Source organism: Myodes glareolus, chromosome 1 (genome assembly GCF_982192425.1).
Source record: "Myodes glareolus chromosome 1, mMyoGla1.1, whole genome shotgun sequence".
Classification (NCBI taxonomy): domain Eukaryota; kingdom Metazoa; phylum Chordata; class Mammalia; order Rodentia; family Cricetidae; genus Myodes; species Myodes glareolus.
This window is the reverse complement of record NC_142026.1, coordinates 31,703,440-31,727,038: the sequence shown is the minus strand read 5'-3', so window position 1 is coordinate 31,727,038 and position 23,599 is coordinate 31,703,440. Positions and strand designations below refer to the sequence as shown.

At 46.1% G+C, this 23,599-nt stretch overlaps 1 protein-coding gene across 15 annotated transcripts in view; it reads right to left on the bottom strand.

Moving 5' to 3' along the window:
* Agap1 (ArfGAP with GTPase domain, ankyrin repeat and PH domain 1) overlaps positions 1-23,599 on the bottom strand; it is a 445,382-nt gene that overhangs the window by 124,993 nt on the left and 296,790 nt on the right. For 10 of the 15 annotated variants that reach the window (XM_048441788.3, XM_048441789.3, XM_048441794.3 and 7 more), the window contains one exon: positions 8,077-8,235. The exons of the other annotated variants lie outside the window; for them this stretch is intronic. In XM_048441788.3, the coding sequence (XP_048297745.1) occupies positions 8,077-8,235 (159 nt within the window). The remainder of the gene's footprint in view (positions 1-8,076; positions 8,236-23,599) is intronic. 15 annotated transcript variants of the gene reach the window in all.

The following is a 23,599-nucleotide window of genomic DNA, read 5'->3' as shown; positions in this document are numbered from 1 at the left end:
CACAGACAGTCAAGGAAAACACCCAGAAACATTACCCCCCCCGCAAAAGACCCCCCAAAACCAAAAAACCTCTAGGTCTGTGGACTATGGTGGTTTGAGTAAGATATTCCCCTATATGTCTTAGGCATCTGAATGTCTGGCTCCAGTTGTTGGCTCTGTTAATGGAGACTAAGGAGGTATGGAGTTGCTTGAGGAAGCATGTCACTAGGGGTGGTCTTTGAAATTTCAAAAAGTCACAGACAGGACATTCCCAGTAAATACTCTCCACAGTTCAGAGACATGAGCTCTCAGCTGCTCCTGCCATCATGGATGGTTACCACTCCAGAATTGCAAGCCAAATAGACCCTTTTTGGTATAACATGCCTTGGTTGTGGCAATTTATTTCAGCAATAGAAGAGTAACTTAAGACAGGGAGGCAGAGACATTTGCTGGCCAGCCTAGTCAAACTGGTACATTTCAAGCAAAAGTCAGAGACTCCTATCTCAAAATACAAGGTAGATGGTGTCCTCAGGAACAACACATGAGGCTGACCCTGGCCTCCACACACAACAGATGCATCTACACTCTCACACGAAGGCACAAGATATAAATTATGCCAGCTGCCGCTGACTGCAGGCGATGGTAGAATTACAGGTTTTCACACTGCTGGATTGAATTTCTGACCAAACCACAGAAATTCCAAGGGAGTATTTTCTAGGCCTAAGACTGGCACTCAACTATGGGACAAAGTCTTGTCAGGAATGCATGGAAGATCAGTGTTCTTTGGAGTTGAAGAAATAATACACACACTCAACATGTCATTTATGCTTTCCCACAAAACTATAATGGACGCTGAAGTAGTCTACCTTAAACTAAAGACAAAAAACAAAACAAAACAAAAATTGTGACTGAAAATGTAAGGGCCCAAAACACCAACAACAAACCCAGCTAAATAATTTCATAAAGTTCTGCGTTAGGGCAGTGAAAAATGGTCCCTGTGTTGGCAGACTTCGCGTCAACTTAACACAAGCTAGAGTTGTTTGAGAAGAGAAACTTAAACTGAGAAAATACCTCCATGAGATCAAGCTGTAGGCAAGCCTGTAGAGCATTTTCTTAGTGGTTGATGTGGATGGAGCAAGCCATGAGGAGCAAGCCAGTAAGCAGCACCCCTCCAGGGCTTCTCCATCAGCTCCTGCTCTCAGGTTCCTGCCTTGTCTGAATTCTTGTCCTGACTCCCTTTAATAATAAAAAAATGATGAAGAAGTGTAAGCCAAATGACCCTTTTCAGCCCTAAGTTGCTTTGGCCGTAGTGTTCCACTGTAAGACAGCTCTAAAGCGGGGACTGAGTGTGATGGTGGTGCTGGACCTACAGTCCCAGGGGATGATGGGAGAGGAGACAAACTGCCTTGCTGTTCTTGTCCCTGCCTGTCACTCTTCATATAACTCATGTGGATCCTGACCGACTTAAAAATCCCAGCACCGTCCCTTTGGGAGCCATCTGGGCACATTACTGCCATGTCATGATCCATTTGAACCTTTTTGTGCCTCACCTCCACCTGTTGCCCTGATGTCCACCCACTGAGCTCCAAGGATGCCTTGTGCCACGTCTCAGTCACCACATGCCCTCCTTATGTATACACCACATGCTCTCGGCCTAAAGAGATCCATGTGGTACATCTCTCTTCTTGGGGACTACTACCAATGTGTGCCAGGGTCCCACTGTACATGATGAAGGGCTTACTGCTCTAATCTTCCCTTGGTATCTGGAAGGGACTGGTCCAGGACCCTCTGGGATACCAAAAGCAATGGATGCTCAAGTCTCTCATATGGAAGAAACTCTCACACATTCTCCTATGTATCTGAAGTCCTCTCCAGATGATTCAATACCCTAAACAGCACAGATGCCGAGTACATGGGTGCTGCTTCGGGAACAATGACATGTCTGCATCTGTTCAGTATAGATGCATGGTTTCTCTGTGTATATGTCTGATTGGTATAGGATTCAAGCAAAGGCACCAGGTTGGAGGGTAGTCTGGATCTGCTGAGTGAATGAATGTATGTTTGTGGCCAGTAGAAGCATAGTAACCTGCGTGTGAGAGCGTGCGGGATGGCCCGATCATGAAGACATCTCTTCTCCTCTCACTTTCTCTCTACTTGACAAATACATTTCAATTTATTTTCTCATCGATTATCTGTCGCTCTCCAACCTGGACAGACTCTGGAATTGTATGGCTTCTACTCCACATGCAGGCCCAGGGTGGTGAGGTGGCACAGCAAACAGTCACAAGCACTTGTGGGACAAATGGCAAGAGCTGCTAGGTTAAGTGACACCACGTAGACAGATCTCCACCGAACTGGCCTCTGACTGGCCTCATGACTCGGTGTCTTAACTTCCTTTCCTCTGCTGTGCTAAAATACTCAGACAAAGTCACTCAGGGGAGAAAGGTTTCTGGGCTCATCCACAGTCCCTCAATGCAAGGAAGTCCCAGCTGCAAGGGGGAGATGGATGGCCACACTGCAGCCTTAGTAAGGAAGGAGCAGACAATTGCTGGGGCTCAGCTGACATTCTTGCCACCGAGGCTGCTCAAGTGGCTACACACTGGAAAACACTGGGGGACATTGTGATTCTCTTGGTCTATCTCAACCCACATGAATCCAATCTTTAATGGTTGTCCCAGAAATTGCTGTTTATGTATTTAGAGACTGGTACTAACTTCATGGCACAAGTTGACATGGAACTCACCATGCAGTCCACATTGGTCTTAAACTCTTACCAATCTTCCTGTCTCTGTCTTCCAAATGTTCCATTACAGGTATGGTCTACAGACTTAAGTGTTTTTAAACAGTATCCAAGAGGGCACTCCAAAACTGAGAACCATTTTGTAGAACAGAAAGGTTAAAGCTTCTGAGGCAAGGGCGAGGAAAAGGTCGCTGAGACCTCCAGCTTCCATCCTCTACCATCCTATCAACAGAAGACAGTTTCCGAGCCCGCCCTGCCTCCTGCCACCTGCTTTATGTTCTCAAGACATCCCAATTTGCCAACAAATTCCTGAAAATGTAACTCCACAAAGGAGCCAAGAGTGTCTGGTGTCATCCTGCAGACAAGCTGTGCTTAACTCCTGTTCCCGACCGTCGGGACTTGGTGCCCCTTTCAGCTGTTTGTACAGGAGGCTTGTAGAACATGGATCTAGTCCTTTAGCTCTACCGTCTGACCTATTTTCAGTTCACGCCTGGAGACTGAGGATTAGGTAATGGCTAAGGCCCATCCCCTCTGTTCTTTGTAACAATACCAACAGCCACAGGCTGCCCAGCCCTCTCCTTGCTGCAGGGTCTTCCCAACCCTCGGCACAGTGGTTTCCCCACCTCACACAGCATCCTTAGGATGTTAACACAGCCCAATGTGCTCCACATTGGTTAGGCTAGTTCCCCAAGTTCCTGCCCTGTCTGAGTTCCTGCCTTGGCTTCACTCAATGGACTGTGACTCAGGATGTGTAAGTCAAACGAACCATTTCCTCACCAAGTTGCCTTTGGTCATGGTGTTTCATCACAGCAACAGCAACCGTAACTAAGACAGGCCCTGTCAAGCTGTAACTATTTAGTGAATGTGAAGCTGTGTCCACTGGTAGTGGCAACCAGCTTGCCACTGAGCTCATGATGCCACCATTACTAGTATGGCAGCAGTGGGAGAAACTGTGTAGAACTCAGACTGCAGACAAGGCCCTCAGTGACTCTCTGACCGTATGCTATAACAGGAGACCAGGCCTTGCCGCTACTGCTATGCGGTTCAGCTAACCCTGCTCACAAGGCTCTTCAGTGGGTGGGGTACTTACCCCATCCCTGGTTATTATCCATCAGATCCCCCTTCCTGAACCATTGTCACTACCAAGAATGCCTCCAGGTATCAATGACTATTCCCTAGGGGACTAAACTCACCTCTGGGAGAGAACTAGTGATCTAGAAGTTTCTGAGCATGGGGTCTATAATGACCCATGACATGGGCTATCTGTTTCAAACATTCCTAGACTTTTGTCTGGTGTTATTTAGAGGCCTGTTGGCCTTTAGGCATGAAAGTCACTGCTCCCTGTCCTGGTGACTGGGGTGCTATGTGGTTGTCCTACTTCTCCTGGGTCAGCACTACTGCTGGAAATAGCTGATAGCCAGGAACTAAGGAGGCACAGTACAAAGTTACTCAGCATTCTGATCAGGAGGGAAAGAAATCTACCTTCCCCCTGTGGCTGGCTACTCAGGAAGCTCCTGCTTTTTCTCAGACCACATGCAAAGAAGGGAGCCTGGGCCATCCTTCTAATGAGGCCGCCTAGCATGGTGTAGGGAGCAGACCCCTGCCCTGCAGGGGCTGAGACAGGAGTGTCAGCCTTTGAGATGTGAGAGCACAGTGGCCGAAGGCTGACTAGCCAGGGGATGTTCTCCAATGCAAGAAGCTTTGGGAGGGACTGACAGAGGGGCGTTCAGGATCCATGGGTGAAGAGCAAACATCTCTCTCTTCCATCATACAGTTCCCTAAAAAAGTAAGCACTATAAAAAAAAGATAGGTAATGTGTATGATACTATATCTTAATTCTCCATGGAAGTCCTGTTTTAGAAAACAAAACCATAGAAGGAAAAGAATGCAAGAAAGACCTGTGTGAATGTGAATACTTATTAAGGGTGTAGTCTTAGTGTGCCACAGTTCTCAGGAAATGAGTGTCAAGATAGGAGGCATGAAACATGGTCTAACTCTCCATCCAAATTAAAGTTGCATAAGCTAACAACTTGGTCAAAGCCAGGCAGTGTCACACTACTGCCACCTTCTGGTCAGGTCCTAGAATTGCCAGTATAACACCCATAGATAAAACTAACAAATCTTCCCAAATACCCCAAACTATCAAATTAAAACAAAGACACTGAAGTTTTAGTCCTAATCCACAGAGACAGTGTGATTGCTGGAGCTCTTCTGTTATCAAATGCAGGGTTGCTGACCTTTCTTGGATGGGGAGCAGCATAAGATAACAACAAAACAAAGTGCAGACGATCACCAGAGAGACGGAGCATTAAAATAGCCATGCACAACATTTGCATAATGGGAAAAATATTTGAAAATTAGCAAAACTTAAGCACTTCCTTATCAGAACACACTGACTAATAACCATAGATCCTAGCAGGAAGGCATACAATTGACTGGAGGCCCACCCCACCCCAATCATGCAGGCACGCAGGTACAAATACACATACACAGATGTCAGGTATGACTTCCCTGTAGAGACATGAAAGCCCAAATGATGTTTGTGCTCAACACTGCCAAAGCTGCAGGAGCCCGGGAGCCTGAAGGGAGACTGCAGAGAGCTGAAAAGTTATATGAAAAAATGTATTCACCATGGCAGAAGATAAACTGTTAGACTGAAGCGATCTGTGGAAGGGTGGTGCTCTGAGAACACCCTGACAGTCAGGGAGGAGGGGCGAGGGTATTGCTGAGACTATTGGCCAGGGCTGGCACAGCACTTGCAAGGGATGGTATGGATATGGGTATCTGTGTTGGTGTTGGGGGAGTGGCAAACAGGGCCAGGCACTTCAGAACAACAGAGGACTAATTCACAGGGGCCTTGACATTGGTTCTTGCCCTTGGCACAGAGGTGATGCATCTAAAACCAACATCTTGCCTTGACGAGTGCTATGACAACCAAGTTTGCTATAGATGGCCCTCCAGGGCCCCCTGCTTGCAGCAGGAACACTCACTTCTGTCTAACACTTCCAGAGAAAATTACTTGTAAGAAGATGATAAATAAAAAATAAAAAATAACGGGCTTCCAGGAAGGGCTGAGGAAACCCTCAGCCAATAGCAGCTGCAGAGATAATTGTTCTGAATCTATCAATAATGCTAAGCCCCTCTTCATTGACTGCAAACACCAATTTCTTTCACCCAGGATTATAAGTTGGTGTTCCCGGGCTCACTACTGCCATTACGGTGATAAACAGTTGAGACCACAACAGGATCTGACATGTAGATCAATTCTGGGTCCATAAAAAGTCTACACAAGAGGTTCCAGGACAGGAATTTACAGCCACCAGTTTTTTATTCTCTCTTGCTGCAAAAATTACTTCTGTCAAACACTTAGGAGAGTGAGGAAAAATGTAAAAAAATTAATTTTTCATGTACTACTGGAACAGCCTTTTTCAGTGCAGAAGTGCAAGACGAATATACTCAGCGTTTAAAAAATTACACGGCGCAGCATGTGGTACTTAGTGGAAGAGGGATCCAATCCCCGGTGTTGCTCGCAAGCCAGCAGACAGCAATTTGAAACCCTGAACAGAGCTGTCTGGATTTTCTCTGAGGGCAGATGCCGGGCTCACGTTAGCAATGCCAAATTATATTAGACGTTTAATTTTAAACCTCAGGTATTTAATGTAAAGCTCTACAACAGTAATAGCCATAAAGCAGTGGGGCATTCCATCTCACAGAATGGGTTCCTCTTGCCTTCTCCTCTTAATTTAGCCAGAGCCTCCTTCCTCCAGTTTCACCCACTACAAAGTCATCTATCTAATTAGGAGTTGCTCGTAGCTGCTTAGAGGCAGAAGCCCCAGGGATACCTGCATGTCAAAGGGGAAAGATTGAAAAGTTCTCTGAAGCTGAAATCTTAATTTAGGGTGGACAGGAGGGCAGAGCAAACAGACTTCTAGTGCTGGGCCAGAAGATAAGCCGTTCACTGCTGGTGGAGGTCAAGTCTAATGCTCCTGGGCCCTGCCTGCACTGCTGCCAAGTGGCAAGTTCCTGGTAACCCTGATATACAGACCAGAGACATGTGGTGTGTGTGTTGAGTTGGTGGATAAAGTGATTATACAAAGGAAGGTCTTGTATCAACCAAGAGGAAGGGAAAACATGACGGAAAGTCCTCACGCTTGTCTCATTGGTTACTGCCATGAAGGACAGAAGGGGAATGTTTGGTGATGAACGATCTCGTAATACACTTAAACACACATTTTACTTAATTGTCCCATAGGATTCTGTGCTTCAGTGTTCCTTAAAAATGGTGTGGGTTGAGGCTGGCCCCTGATGGATCTGCACACTAAAGGTGGGATGGTACTATAACCAGAGGGAGAGATTACATGGTACCCCAGAGTGTTTGGGAGCAGCCTGGGCTCCTGCCCTTCTAGCCAATTCCTGGAAACTGTCTGTCAGATAGTCCTTGGTTCAGATCACCTTTCCTGACCCCACTTCTCTCCTGCATTGGGGCAGGCTTGCTCGGAAGCACTTGCTTGGCCCTGTCTGCTGAAACACCGTGGAACAATCAGAAGACGGTGTTTACCCAAAGCAAGCGTCCTGTAGCAGCAGCTGGTGGGTCCACAGGGAAGACCTGACGTGGAATCTTTTAATTAGAACAAATTATGCTAAAATGACTCTCAAACCCTGTCTGATAGATTACATACAACAGTGGGAATTCCCTTAAATACCGGTGAACAGGCCACAGACAGAATGCCACAGGCAAAACAAGCTGCACCAGCCAGTGCACGGGGCACAGTGCATAATTCATGTTGTGACACATACGTCAAAAGGCAGTTTCCAGGGTGCCACATCTGTCCCCCAAGAAGCAGCCACACTTGTCAAAAACTATGGAAATCTAGGAGAGATGATGGTAGAGAGAATTCCCCAGAACTTAGAAGTTATACCAGGAATCTTGGAAGACTAAGAGGCAGAATGAACAGACGGGACAGTATGAACTATATGCGAATGGCAAGATGCTCGCGATCCATGGAGGGCAGAAGACTGGTACGAGACAGCTGCCATCTCCTTTCAACTTCACCATGTCTCTGTTGTATAAGCACAGGTAAGATACTTGTCCCCTCCTCAGCCTCAACTTCCAAAGCTGACCAGTGAAGAGGATTCAAGGTCTACACCTGACCAGAGAACATATGAATGATGGGATGTGCATGAGACAGGAGATCAAGGACAAAGTGCTCACAGATGACTGGTGAGACATGTGCGCCACTGTCATAGCAGCCCCACGGCACCATGCTCCCTGTGGAGCATGGATGCCCTGGGCATTGCGCCCAGCCCCTGGCTTTCACAGAGGACCTGGCGACGGCCGCGGTCTGCGCCCCTCTTACCACTGCTGATGGCTGAGTTTGCAATGACTGTGGCGTCGCTCCACTGGTCGGCACTGGAGACTGAGTAGGAGCGCTGGTGCATGCCATCGGGTCGGCTGTTGAAGGAGACCAGGCTGATGCCGCTTGCCATCTGAGACCCAGACGTACTAGTGACATTCCCTAGGAATAAACAAGTCAGATGAACACCACGACGGACTGCAGACCGCAGAGGCCAGCACGACCTCGTCTAGGGGGCTGGCACACACTGGCACCTGACCTTTGTGCTCTGCTGTCACCCTGCCGATGTGGCAAATTAAAGGAAGCATCATGAAGCATAAGATCACGAGGAAGAAAAGGGGGCTGTGAACGCCAGCGGTGCCCCGCTGAGGCACGGGGAAAGCAGGCTGCAGACACTGCCCACAGAACGGTTACAAAGACGAGTGGTCTTGCTACAATCTCTAAAGACAAGAGAACCAGTGAGTCCAGCAAGAGAGCAGCACACAGGCTCACCCACTGGGCGTCAACTACTGGTACCAAGGGACGCTGTTGACAAGGCAGCTACCCCTTACAATCAGCACATAGCAAGTCTCCAGAGGCGCCACAGTGGAGGTGGAAACCCTGACTCCTGACCTTACAAAGATTCTGCAGAACAAAAACGTCACCCCAGTGGCTTCAGATCTCACACAGACAATGAAGAAAGATAGATCTGTTGTAGGCTTAATGATATGAGTCAGTTGCTCAACATTAAAATACATAAAATACATTATTGGTCACACCAATTTTAGACTCAAAAATTCAGTTAGGTGCTTTTTTCTAAGGCTAAGCCAATCATGCCCACAGCCTGTGAATGGGTCTGTTAGAGAGACAGGGATAGGTGAATCTTTGGAGATACTGGCTTTTTTTTTTTTTTTTTTTTTTAAAGAAAGGGTCTCTCTACATAGCCCTGGCTGTCCAGGAACTCACTATGTAGACCAGGTGGCATCAAATTCACAGAGAAGGCATGCATCACCATGCCTGGCTACTGATTTCCTAATTTTTAATTTTCCTAGTTGTTCTGGGTTCAGAACCCAGGAAGTTCTAGCCTGTTTCAGTGGAAGGTTTCCATGGGGTGTGGCTGGTAAGTGAGTGGGCCATTAGTTGTTCCCAAATCTGGCCAACTTTCAGATTTTCTCCTGGAAAACTAGGGGCTTAAAAAAAAAAATCAGGCTTCTGATTCTGTAAGGGACAGGGCCGGAAGAATTTGTGTTCTCATGCCCTCGGGCACACACACGCGAACACGCACGTGAACATGCACACGGGCACACACTGGCAAGGCAGAGTCCTTTGCTGAGAGGCAGCAGGGAACAGAACAGCACACACGCTCAGTGAAACCTGGACTGGAGATTGTCTCACTGCTACAACACAGCACCTGAAGAGAGCCACTCAAGGGAAGAAGTCCGCGATTGGCTCGCGTTGGGGGTACAGTCCATTGGTCACATGGTAACTCCGGCCCGGAAGCTGAGCACCACAAGCGCTAGTGCTCACCGGATCCTCCAGACTGATTTGGGGATACAGTCTGTGGAAGAGTAAAGCTCACATGCGTGTGAGGAGGCTCTGGTCAAAACCTCAGGGCCGGCCTGCCTCACCTGGTATGTTCTGAAGGCATAAGAGCGTCTTAACCCCCTGGAAAGGAACCACACTGTTCTGAGACCCATGTTCTGGGTGACAGTGCCATGAACAACAAGACCCTGCTCTTGTCCCACTCCTCCTAGAAGTTGGGAGGGGCCACTGTTACCAAGGAGACATTATACACAGCTGCTGGGATTCTTCACACGCCTCCTCTGAGGCCACCCTGAAGCTGCCTCTTGGTAAACTCATTCCCATAGTACAGAGAGTGGGTGAGGGGCTCCCTCCACAAGAAACAAGAGCTGTGCTCTGACAGCCTGTGCCAGCCATGTTCCTGCTGTAACGCCTCTGCCTGGCTGTTCTCCTGGGGCCACCCACATGGGCTGTGTCCATTGCCTCTAAGGTCTCAAGAGCAAGGCTCAACTAAGAAAGTAGGCAGGGATATAAAGGAGGGGTCATCGAGAATGAAGGTTATAGTTCTGAGGTTGTTTCCTGGGCCCTGCCTTAGGCTGGCTGGCTGCTTCTCTGCTGGCACCATTCCCACCAGTTCTGGTACTCATACTTTCCTACGCATCCTGAGGTCACATACAAACCCATCTGGGCTGTATTTATAGAAGAGCCACCACATGCTACACCACAGTCTCCCGATTCTCTCCCACTTCTATCTCACGAGGTCCTTGAAGATAGAGGCTGTGGGACACGGCTAACACGACAGAAAAAGAGCAGTGCAGGAGTCAGGGTGTGGTGGGGCACACGGGAACCACAGTGCAGGAGTCAGGGTGTGGTGGGGCACACGGGAACCACAGCGCAGGAGTCAGGGTGTGGTGGGGCACATGGAAAATCACAGTACTGGAGAGGTAGAAACAGGATGACAGTGAGCTCCAGGCCAACCTGGGCTAAAAAGAGAGTTTCAGGCCAGTCTGGGATAGGAAGATCCTTCTCAGAACAATGAAATAAGTTGCATACTCAGGAAGTTAGGGGAGAGCCTCCTCTTTGGTCTTCCACGTCCTCTGAGTCTACCCAGCCTACAGAGACTCCTGCCAATTAACAACATGTCAAGATGATTCCGCCTACAGGCATTTTTATGCCAACTTTAGTCTACACGGCCCAAACACCTAGGAAACTCAAAATGAATTTGTCCATTTTTGGTCCAGGATGATAATGCTCAACACCACAGCCAATGTTTCCTTTGTCCATTTTCTAACAAGGATGCAGTGATGGATCAATCATCAATTTGACATACTTCAGAATCACCTGGGAAGGTAGTTTGGTGAGGGTGGCCTGTGGTACACCTGTGGGGGATTGTCTGAACTGCCTTAATTGATGTGGGAAGGGCTTTGGGCCCTGTATTGTAAGCAGAGTACATGAAGTGTGTTGAGTAGGAAGAATGGGCACACTCATCTCTCTCTGCTCTTCACTGTGGGTATGATGAGATCAGATGCTTCAGGTTCTTGACTTTCCTGAAAGGATGGACTGTAACCTGGAACTGTGAGCTGAAATAACGTTGCTTTTTGTGAGGGCGCCGTATCACAGCAACAGAAATGAAACTAACAGGCCTCCAAACTTTTAACACTGTCATCTACGAAGTTTGCACTTGAGAATGGGGTAATCACATTACAATAAATAAACAGAACTGCCAAAAAAACCCAGCCCCCAAACAACAACAACAACAACAAAAAACAAGACAAAACAAAACAAAACAAAACAAAAATGCTCAAGTAAAGGATTCCCAAGTCTTTATCACTGTCTACAGAAACAGGCCTTGGAGAAAAACTTTGGTCTAGATAGGAAGTCCCTCTGAACTCACAGGATCAGGGCAAAACAATCAAACAGAGATATCGGACTCGCTTAGGCTTGCCAGTGCTTTGTCTGGTGGTTGGATGTCAAACTGCTTGAAAATGAAGGCAGATTTTCTTAGTGAACGTGCTACAGAAAGCACAGGCGAAGGTTGCTCATGCATTCCCGACTGCTCCTCTCAATTGCAAACCTCCTGCTGTTTGTCAAATGGAATTTAAGCACAATCTGGATATAGTAAGAGGGTGGCGAGGCAGCTCTGGCGCTTGGTACAAAACTCACCTTCTAGAGGAGGGAGCCTCCAGGGAATCAAACAGGACCTTAGGTGGCCAAGAACTCCCTAGCCTTCCTGGCTGCTCTAAGAAAGTAGAAATCCTCATTTTACCAGACACTCAGATCCCAATGGCAAGACTAGACTGGAACACAACTTATGTATGACCACAGTTATGAAGGTAGAATTCTGAGCTGGGTGTCTGTACCTGGAGTCATGACATGAAGTTCTCACAGGTAACATTTTTGCTTGGGTACAATGATTTTATACCTAAAGTAGAAGTACATTTGGGAGATTTCATCTCAAAATGTCAATTACAACCAAAGAGCCCAGGGTTTGGGCTAGCTAGGGTTCTAGCAGATAAAGGCATTTGTTATCTGATGACTTGAGTTTGATTCCTGGGACACACATAGAGGAAGAGAGAACTGGCCCTCTCAAGTTGTCCTCTGATCATAAAATGCCCCAATAAACAAAGAATTAAAATATACAGCTTCTAGAATTACTTGGCCGATACGAATGTCTGACAGTAATGGTCCTGGCTTTTCTCCTGGATACAGGGAATTGAGACAGTGTGTGCTGACTGACCTGATCGCACTGCCTTGCCATCTACTCAATACCCTGCCCACTGATTCCTACATTTTTATGACTCAGATCTAAAGAGTTTTCTAAATGCAGAGGGAAAAATGCTAGAAAGCTAACAAAATCTGATTTTTCTCCATGGGAGTAAAATTCTTTTTTATATGTACTAATTTATTCCATTTTAAAATGAGTTAAGAATTATACTGATTATGATGTAATAAACCAAAAATGTTTTCTCTGTCAAGCATGGTAACACACCTATAGTCCAAAGGGACTTGGACTTGGGAGATAAAGGCAACATGACGGTTGCCGGTTTGATGCTAGTCTGATCTACAAAGTGAGATTCAAGCTATAAAACGAGACATTGTCTCAAAACAATACAATGGCAACACATTAAAAAAAATAACCTCAAGGCTGACACAGGAATGCATCTGTTAAACTGCAAATAAGAAATATATGAACATTAGGAAATGTTTCTACACCTAATATACAGTTCAAAAGTTGTAACATGAGGGCCGGCTTGTTGGGGTATCTATTCCCACCCAGTACCCCACAGCCGGCAAGTCCCAGAGAAAATCAATCACACAGAGATCTTTATAAGTTATAAAGCTGATTGACCCATTAGGTCAGGCTACTTATTAGCTCTTATGACATATGTTACCCCATTATCCTATCTACGTTAGCCATATGGCTTGGTACCTTTTTCAGCTGTCAGCTCACATGTTGCTTCTCTGTGGTCTGGGCAGGAATGGCAGAAGAAGCTTCTTGCTTCCTAGCCTTCTCCTATTCTCATTGCCCCGCCTCTACTTCCTGTCTGGTTGACCTGCCTCTACTTCCTGCCTGGCCAATCAGCATTTTATTAAAATACATGATTGACAGAATACAGACAATTCTCCCACACCAAAAAGTACACAAGCAAATACTGCTTTTAAACATAAATATATAAGGAGAAAGAGGCATACCATTGTCTATAGCTGCGTGTAACACGTGGAAGTGGTGAGCTGGGCCGCTAGGGCCAAGAGGCTGCACACATATTTCTGGCAGTGGTCACACTTTGAGGCATTTCTATGCCTTCTATAAGTCTGCCAGGCAAAGGAGGTTGGCCAACCTCACAAAGTTTACTGAGTTCTTCTTTTTAGTACTTATACCGTATTCTATACTTACATTCTTATGCTTATATTCTATTCTAACAGGGCACAATTTCTATTCTAATTTTTTTCCTGTTGCTATAATAAAAGCACGCCAACCAAAAAGCAGAAAAAGTAGCTTAGGGGAGGAAATTCTTTATTTTGCTGATAATTCCAGGTCATAGTCCATCACTGAGAGAAGTCAGAGCAAAAACTCAAGAAAGCATAGAAGCAGAAACTATGGAAGAGCACAGCTTACTGGCTCACAGACTGAGGGCTGCTCTGTTAACTTTCCTTTCTTTTCCCCTCCCTCCCTTCCTTCTTTCTTGTTTTTTGAGACAGGGTTTCTCTGTTGTTTTGGAGCCTATACTAGGACCAGCTCTTGAAGACCAGGCTGGCCTCGAACTCACAGAGATCCGCCTGCCTCTGTCTGCCTCTCACGTGCTGGAATTAAAGGCATGCACCACCAGTGCCCAGATCAGTTAGCTTTCTTATATAGCCCAAAGGATGGTGCTCTCCACAGTGGGCTAGGTTCGCTTATATCAAACATTAATCAGGACACCCCTCCACACATAGAAATGCTCACAGGCAATATGACCTGGGCAATCCATCAGCTGAGACTCTTCTCAGGTGGTTCTAGGCTGTGTCAAGATGACAGTTAAAGCTGATCAGGGCAGTATTTAATTTTTTTTCCTTTTTAAAATATACTTACGGAGATGAAACATGTAGTTCTATTTCTGTTCCCAAGTGAACATCACTAACTGGTCAAATGTTACTGTTCCCATATCCAGTGTTCACAGGGGAGTATCTGGCAGGACCTGGCTATGACACCACATAAGGGGCTCACCCTTTTGCAAATACCTACATGCACAAGGAGTGGTTACACTTAAGATACTTTTATTCTCTGAGCACTCAAAGGATAGGGCTCTCATTGGATGGCAATTCACTTCATGCTGGCGAGTTATTAATTAGGCCAAGAAGCGGGAGTCCTTATCTGTGAAGGATGCTGATGACTTTGTCTGACTGTCTGAGAGCTAAGGACCTTGACCTCAAGGCCACTTAAGACAGAAGTGTATGTAAGCACCATCTCAGACTCTTTCAAAGCCATGTTCAAGTATGCCAGTGATGTAGGGGCTGCCTTTGCTCCCTATCATTAAGTTGAAGGGCTGGGGACCCTGTACCTATATGGTGCTGATGTTGCTATACAGTTAGTGAAACCTATACCTATATCAGCTATGACCAAGGTATGTCCTGAGCTCTTGCTACCCAGTGTTAGAATAGCAAGTGCAAGATGGTCAATAGGCCCAACCACAAACTAAATACGTCAGGAGACGTGCAAGACACAATCACACCCCAAGTCGGAGCTGCTGGCTCCAAGCAGAACATGGCCTGCTGAGAGCCATGCCAGCCCATGGCCCTGGGGATGTCCAGAACTGTCTGGGGTGGGTCTCTATTAAGCAGGCAACCTCCTAAAAGATCACATGCATATTGTATTATTTGTTGGCATGTGTGGGAAGGTGATATAAGAAGCTGGGGTCTTTGGGATGTGGAGGAGTTTGCAGTCCCACATCTGGTACCTACTGGAAGCCATAGCAGGTTCCTCTTTTCTGGGATGGAGGGACTTGTGATGGGTTCTGATGCACAAAGTTCAAGCCAGTCACAGACAAGAGCCTGAAAAAGAAGCTTCTACTCCCTGAGACCAAGTGGCCACTGGTATCCCTAGGGCTGAGTCTGCTGGACTAAGAACATCTGCCTCTTTTCCACGTGTATCCTGACATTCCTATGACCTAACCTCACTTCTGTGCCCCACCTGTGACTGTGGGCAGGCAGGTCTCTATGAACTTTGGTTTTCTTCACATCCTGTGGGTACAGTCACCAGCACCTTGTTTTGTGTCATTTTTTTCCCCAAGGGTGTCTACAGAACAAACTGATAACAGGGACAGTGAATTCCTCAGAGAAGAGCAGAATTCTCTATGACCTGTGATGATAATGTCACTTTCTTTCTTTTTTTAAAAAAAGATTTATTTATTTATTTATTATGTATACAGTGTTCTGTCTGTCTGTATGCTTGCTGGCCATATGAGGGCACCAGATCTCATTACAGATGGCTGTGAGCCACCATGTGGTCACTGGGAATTGAACTCAGGACCTCTGGAAGAGCAGTCAGTGCTCTTAACCTCTGAGCCATCTCTCTAGTCCGATAATGTCACTTTCTATTGCGAAAGGAAGGATAGCTGGCTTGCACCCCACTATAGGACTGGGCTATCCTAAATTTAGGGTTCTTTACTCTAACAGTATGCCATATGCTGTGTCTCCTTGGGAGAACTGGGGCTGGGGTGGTGACAACGCTGACCTCTGGCTACTGTTGCTTCTGGATGAGCTGTCATGTGCTCTGGCTCCTAAGTCTTATAAGCTATGTTGGAGCACAAGGAGGCTGAACTTGACTCCTATTGTTCTTGTCCCCCATTCCTGGTACTGACCTCTTCGTTGATACCTTGGTCTCATCTCATTCATCCCCTCTGCATCAGGCATGGATGTCCTTAAGAAACCTGTAATTTAGGTTACCTGAAGGGATCACACAATCACAGTGTCCCCCATTTACAGCAGTGACACAAAAGTCTTGAGAGGGTGCAAGGGGCAGAAAGCTCCCCCTGCTGGAAGGTCCAGAAAGGCCTTTTTGAAACATGCAAAGTAGAATTTAGTCATCCCCTGGGTAGAGGATGACTAGAGCCCGCAGAGGACACACCGTGCTCCCTCAGGGCAGCCTGACCATTCTCCTTGATTGACTCCTCATAAAGCAACGCTCCACAGTGTTCTAGTCCAGTTCACTTCTCTTAAAATCTTGCCTCTCCTTTTAACCCCCCCACCAGGTCACATGCCCAGATAGATTTAAACATGTCTACACAAAAGCACAAAGTTGCTCACTGTGGTTGCTCTTTAGAGTCTCACACTGGATGTGAACCGTTGTGTACACTTTCCAAGGGACATCACAGCATCTCTAAACCACACCAAGGATGGAGGAGTCACTGACCAATGGTAGAAGGATGAATGGCAGACAGACCATGGGGCAGGTGACAGCAAGAAGCAGGACTCAGGCTGTCAGGACTGGGTTCAAGTGGCATGTTCTATTCATGGCATGCTAAGTCAGAGGTGGCTACTCTTGTGTGTGTGTTGGAGGCAGTGACAGGAGGGATCCTGGGGCTGCCAGCACTGGCTAACTGCACATACAGCTGCAGTTCAGAATATTTCAATTTCTGCCAACCTTTAAAAATAATTAATTATCTTTGCTTGTGTGTCTGTGTGTTTGGTGCATCTTTGTCATAGTGTGTGCGTGGAGGTCAAAGAACAATTTTGAAGAGCTGCTTCTCTTTTTAAATCATATAGGTCCCAGGAATCAAACTCAAGTTGTCAGTCATGTGTCAGGTTTGGGTTTTGCACTTTTACACAAATACTCTATCAGTCACACTTACTCTTCTCCCCAAATTACAAAACAAAAACCACTGCCCTGGTGGTTTTTGAATGCTGATGCCACTGAAGAAGCACAAGCAAGGTCTGGGTTAGGAAGCTTCCCAGCAGTGAGTCTGAGGGCATGACCCTTCTCTGAACAGCCTGGGATGCTGACATCCCCAAACGGTCCCTGTGAAACACCCACTTTGGCTTTTCATCTGGGAACTCCCTCCCAAATATTCCCCAGAAACCCAAGGGCTGCTAGCTACCTGGCCAGCTCTGGGCACAGAGGAGTCTCCTGGAAACCCCCTTCTGGGATCAGCTGGTGCTGGCCTGATTAGCAGGGGGCAGAGGCATTACCATGCTAATCCGGGTCCCCCAGTGCCTCTTCCTTGATATGGATATGTGCCTGTGTTTAGCCGCCCTTCTTGATGAGCACAAGCTTCCCTGTGTCAAAAGCTCCGATTCTCTCTCCAAAGAATGATTTTCCTTGTACTTACCTCCCTAAAGTATAAGAGTTGATTTGAAAAGATACTTACCTCCACCATATGCTATTTTTCTTTAAACAATTTGCATTTCAAAGTGAATATGGCATTTATATCTGAATGAGCATCAGTATGTTGCCTGAACTGATCTTAAATGAGCATGAAAAAGATGCTGCTTTTCTATTGAAGGAGGATGTTTTCATCCCCCAAATGACATCAAAGGGAGACTTCCTCTTTTAAGCTATAGGCTTAGTACATTAAAAATAGCTTGCTCTGATTTAAAAAAAAATACTCTGAGAAGATAGCTTTTCACAGCGTTCAAGTACACATTCATCAACAATCGTCCCTTTAAAATACATTTTCATCACCTATTCAATTTCTGTCTATCTTCACAAACAGGGTGGAACTTTACCAAAGAGTTTAACTAAGGGCAGGGGGTGACCCCAAACAATCCTTGGCTTTGGATTTACTGATTAAATAAGAATGAAACAATTAATTGCTTCAATTACTAGAGTAATATCATGGAACTTCCATGCATGCCAGGTGAGGAAAGGCCTGAAGAGCCCCTACAAGTGCCAGGTCAGAAACTGACCTAGTAGAATTCTAACTTTAAAAACCAATATCCCAAACTGTCAGAATCTAGCGGGAAAAAGCCCACTTCTCTGCTGGGGCCTTCACTCTACAAACAATTAGAGAAGATGTCTCAGGTCCAGGCTCTGAAAGCTGACAGGGGGTCACTGGAATCACTGTTGGACAACAGAGGCTATTCCAACGGCCACATCACTTCAAGCTAGGCCTTCGCCATCTGTTCCGTCCTCTAATTACAAGCCCGAAAAGAATATAATTCACAACACTACCATAAAAAGTGAGCTACAAATGATTTAAGTGCCCGTGAGAGGAGCTGTTTGCTCCTGTATTTGCATTGGAAAGCTGCCCTCCTTTTGGCAATCAGAATTTCAGTCTAAGAGGATTTATTTTTTTCCAAGGACAAGTTCAGCGCCTTTTCTTCAGGTGCAGGAGTCTCGCCCTGCATGCTATGGATGGTTCCTGTTTTGTAGACAGGTGCAATTCAACACGCCCACTACTAGACACAACGGGGATTATTTTGCTGCAGGCTCCATCTTTCTGCTACTGTACTTTCTATATTGTGTTTCTCACAGAAAGAAAAGCTGGTCTAGACTTCAGTGCGGTGAAATGTATCTGATTACTGAATTCTCAGGATGACCACACTCAGAATTCAAAAAGTCTAGAACTACAAAGTTGAGTTGTTCCCTAAAATCTGCAACTAGGTATTCCTAGTCCAATTTATCTTTAGTTATGATGCCAAGGAAAAATAATAAACGGCCATTTTACTGCATAAATGCCTTAAAATCAATTTTACCACCTGAGTACTGCGTGTTTTGCATGACAACATCGCAGCCACTAGGACAGCATTTTACTGAACACATGCAGATGTTTCCCTTAGCTATTACCGTGGAAAAGACATTTTATATTACACATCTTTTACAAAAAATATCGTGGGCATGTGTGTGGACACAAGTGTGAAAGGCGGTCAGAGGACAATCTGTGGGAATCGGTTCCCCATTCTTATCATGTGGGTTCCAGGAACTGAATTTAGGTTGTCAGGATTGGTGGCAAGTACCTTGACCGGCTGGGCTATCTTGCTAGCTCTGTGTTCTACATCTTTGATAGGAACTGTCTTCCCACATTGTCACGCAGCTGCCATTGTACATTTTTAGATCTATAACGTCAGCTTGACGATTCAATGCAGGCAACTGACGTTACTACATTCCTCTTTCTAGGCAGTTCTGGTTCTTTCTTAGCTTCCCCATAGTTAAGAACAAAGCTTTAAAGGACACTGTAGTTTTAGGTCTTGTTAGGATAACTCCTCAGAGGGTTAGGATTCGGGTTAGCGGTAGATATTTCTGATTGATGCTTTGGATAGATTTTCTTAATGAACGATGTCCCAAAGAGGACTGGACAATATTAGAACAACACACTCCACATTTTACAAAACAGATAAAGACCATGATAATCATGGCAAGACCATCCATATTCATAGATAATAAAATGACCAAATTATGTAAAGTACCCCACAATCAGCAAAGCCTCTGAAGACCTTAGCAGTTAGGAGTCTCATCAACAGTGGGGTTTCCTTCCCCTGTAGTTTATTTACCAACCTTTTAGTAAAAGTTTAAAAATGGCGGCACAGCTAATTCTTTAAGATCTAGAAGATCTGGGTGTGCTCCTTGTTTGTGTGGTGACAGAATTTCACAGTCCCATCTGTACCTGTTTTGGGGTTGCAGTTGGCTTCACTTCACATGAGCTCATGAACTCACCTGATGATGTCACTGAACACATTGGCCAGTAAGGTGCTCAGCACTGGGGACAACTCAACAACAGGCTCACCATAAGGATGCCAGAGGTCTGGTGATTTGCTGTGCTAATGTTTATAAAAGGGAGCAGAGAAGGGAGAGGAAACAGTACGCTGGACACAATGAGCAGTCAGGACTTTCTGGCAATGCATGCCAGTGAGAGGGAGAGCAGACTCGCGGCTGGCATCCCATCGCCAGTGACGAGTTTTCTCTGCGACGGATGACAGAGCACCGGCATGACTCAAGAGACAGAGTGAGCATCCAAGAGATTTGATTTAGAAATAAATTGAAACATGGATTTCTAAGGCAACACTTCTTTTTTGTTTACCCGGGACAAACCACGCCAAGTTCAGCATTACAAACCCGTCTTCATTCTGCCAGTTTTCAGCTGCTTACAGAGCACTTGCTGGGGAAATCCTGAGGGTGTTTAAGGAAAACCACCAGGAAGCTCACTTGGCTCCAAGCCATTTCTTGGGCAAAGCAAATGTTCATGCAGGGATGGAGCCACTATACGAAAGGAAGGCTATTAAAACCTGAGTTTTTTGTATAAACCAACAGCATAAGTCATGTATTCAGAAAATTAGCTTACAAAAATCTCTCAGGGTATTCATACCGGGCCCTTCTTATTTGGCTTAACTTCCAAAGAAACAGATGTTCAGTCTCATTTGCCATGCCTAGGTATTATTTTATTTTTTTAGAAAAAAATCTTATGTGCGCAAGTGTTTTGATTGCATGTATGTACGCCACATGTGTATAGTCCCTGCAGCAGCCAGAAGAGAGTGTCAGAACAGCTGGAACTGGAGTTACAGATGATTGTGTGCTACTATGAGGGGCTGCTGGGAACCAAAACCTGTGTCCTTGTAAGAGCACTAAGTCTTCTGAACTCTGGAGCCATCTCTCCAGAGCCCTTTAAGGTATTCTTTCTCCTTTATGCGATTAGCACAACAGGTGTCTTATGCACAAAATGTACTTCGATATCACAGCGCTGTTTTGAGGGGAGGTGGCCCTTGTCCCTCCCAGGGAGGAGGCGATAGTGGCCCGGTGGTTTTGCCCTCAGCGGTGCTTACCTATATCCTTCTCACCCCCACCCCCAGTTCTTGCAGAGTACATCTCATACCTAAACAGAATGACATCACAGAGCAAGAAGGAATACTTGGAGCTGGGGTTAGCACAGGAATCAAGGCATCTGTGTTTTCCCCAGGGTTTAGACAGATTTCAGAAAGATAAACTTGTCTGCATTATGGGCCAATAGAGAACAACCAGCCAGGAGGTTTGGGAGATCGCAAAATGTCAGGATCCCTTTGAGAGGCTATCCTGTGCCAGTATGGGAAGGTAGGCAGACTGAAGACTCAACTCCAGCTGAGTTTCCCCCAAGATTCTCCTCACTGGCTTCCCCGCCCCCCCCCCCCCCAGAAGGCTGCTGGGGCAGCAATAGGGATCATGGCTTCTGCCCTCCCCAGGCTTGTCTCACTGGCCTGTCCTTTGGTTTCATTAGAGAAAGCACCAAACTCAGGCTTTTAAGGTGAAGAAGTTTCCAGAGCTATTTTTATTTACTGGCAGGCTCACAGGTTACCATAGAAACACATAGCTCAGGGCCCACAACATCCCTAGTACACCTCGCATAGAAAGCCTGTAGAATCCAGTCGCCAGGAAAGGTCTCCCTAAATTGGAAACATATTCTCAGTTCCTTTTGAATTGCACCCAAAGGGTCTTAAGCAGAGGTTATATCATTCAGAAGAAATTAAAAAATATCCTTTCATCAATATATGTCACTTGTTTCTCACATCGTAAGAGAAAAAAGAAGCAACTGAGAGATGATGAGGACAAAAGAAGCAGCCTTTGCCCCAGAAGATCAACCTGCCTGAAGCTCAGCACTCTGTCTCCCAGTGTCACTTTTACCAAGGCCTGGAAACTTAAATCTGAGAACCCTTATCAAACAATTATTTTTTTCAAAAATTGATTATTAAATATCTAGCACAACTTATTCTAAGAATCTGGTTCCCAGAAGCAAGTATCATATGCTAATTTGTAATTTTATTATTATTATTTTTTTAAGGAAAATAATTCCCAATCAATTGCTTTGAGTAACTAGTGCTCTTCCGTGTTTCTGAAAAGCGTTTAGCAGAAGTGCCGTTTCTGTATCAGAGGGGAGAGTGTTGTAACCAAAGTCCAATGCATGGGGAATTCTGGGTAAGCAAGGAGGGCCAGGAGAGGCCAGGCTGGAGGACCTTGGGCCTGATGTCATTCTACAAACAGGCAGGGGAGCTGCGGACCCGCTCTGCCCACCCATACACTGGAGTTATTAAAATGTTTTCTAGACCATTTGAAACTAAACAAAGAAAAACTTTGTCTCTCTGACACAACAACGGATCTCATTTGGATGCCATGTTATTATTTTTTTTCTTTAATAGCTATTACCAGTGTAACAGCAGCTTAGCGACTCCTCGTCTGCAGTGTGAGCAGTTTTGATAAACAGCCTCTGCGGGCCACACAACGGGGATAATGTATCCTTAAGTACCGCCAATGAGCTGCCATTCTGCACAGCCAATTACTTCTGTGCGTCTGTCACTCAAAGGAAAAATGACTGAGCCCATTAGATCAAACCTTTGTCACTGTTCCTAATGCACTCTTAGGCCTCATTAATCTCCGGGAGCAGCAACAGAGCCGCCGGTGCCTTGCCGCCTCCCCCGAACAGGCCCACGTGAAGCCTCTCATGTCTCCCCCAAGTGCGCGCGTTAATCAAGCTCTCCTTATTGCCCCGGTCCCTGTCACGGCGGAGAGCGCTCCCTCTTAAATGCTCTCATTATGACCCATCCTTCGAGCCGGCTAAGTGGAAAAAAAGAGAGAGGGAGCAAGGGAGGAAGAGGACGGGAGAGAAAGTGGAGAGAGCAAGTCCAATTCCATTAATATTCATGACAATAATTAGTATTCTAGGTCACTGAATATTCATGCTATTAGTTTGGTTTTTTATGGGTTTGCTGGATGTCCTGATTGCTGAAGTGTGGAGAAAACAGCATGGTTGAGACTGTAGATGTCAACGACGGGTTCAATACTCAAAACACATTCCCTGTCCACCCTCCCCCACCCATACTCCCAGCATCAGTTTAGCCCTCCTGCAGGCTGGCCTGCCTCCAACTGCTGGGGACCTCAAGTGGGGGAGGCGGAGGAAAAGGGGTAAGGTCCCTCTCACTGGGGCTGAGGTGCCAACCTGGGCAGGATGAAAAAAAAATAATTGCAGAAATCCAACAAAGACACATGCTATAGGGAGAAGACAAGCTGTGGTCCTAGAACAAAGATGTCGCAGCCAGAAGTCACTGACAAATTAATGACAGGGCACAGAGCAGGGGAGAAGCCTCCACGGAGATCATAAAAGTCCCAAAGAACACTGCCCAGGCTGCCTAGCACTGCCATATCAGTAAGGTGGGGCACAGGGATACAGATATGCCATCTGTCCCCTACCAAGCACTTGAAACATCATTCAGCCACCCCCTTCCCCTGTCTCTGGAAGTCACAGAGGCCAGAGTCAGGGGAGCTGAGGTGTAGAGACAGATCTACATGTGAGGCCCTGGGGTGGGGTTCAGCTCTACATCTCTGATTCCAGAGTGGCTATACCCAGCCAGAAGCTTTCCCAGGACTGATACAATTCTGTCATGGTGGTGTACCTAGATTTACCAAACCACGTGTGGCAAAAATTCATTTAAGAAAATATACAAGGATATTTTAACTCTTTCTTTGGAAGGATTTCAGGAATTAAATTTGGGGAGACTTCCTGTAAATACCCATTACCATAGCAACTCTGGGGCTCTCCCACAAGTTCCTTGATGAAATAACAAAAATGAAGCCCCCCCCCGCCCCAAATCC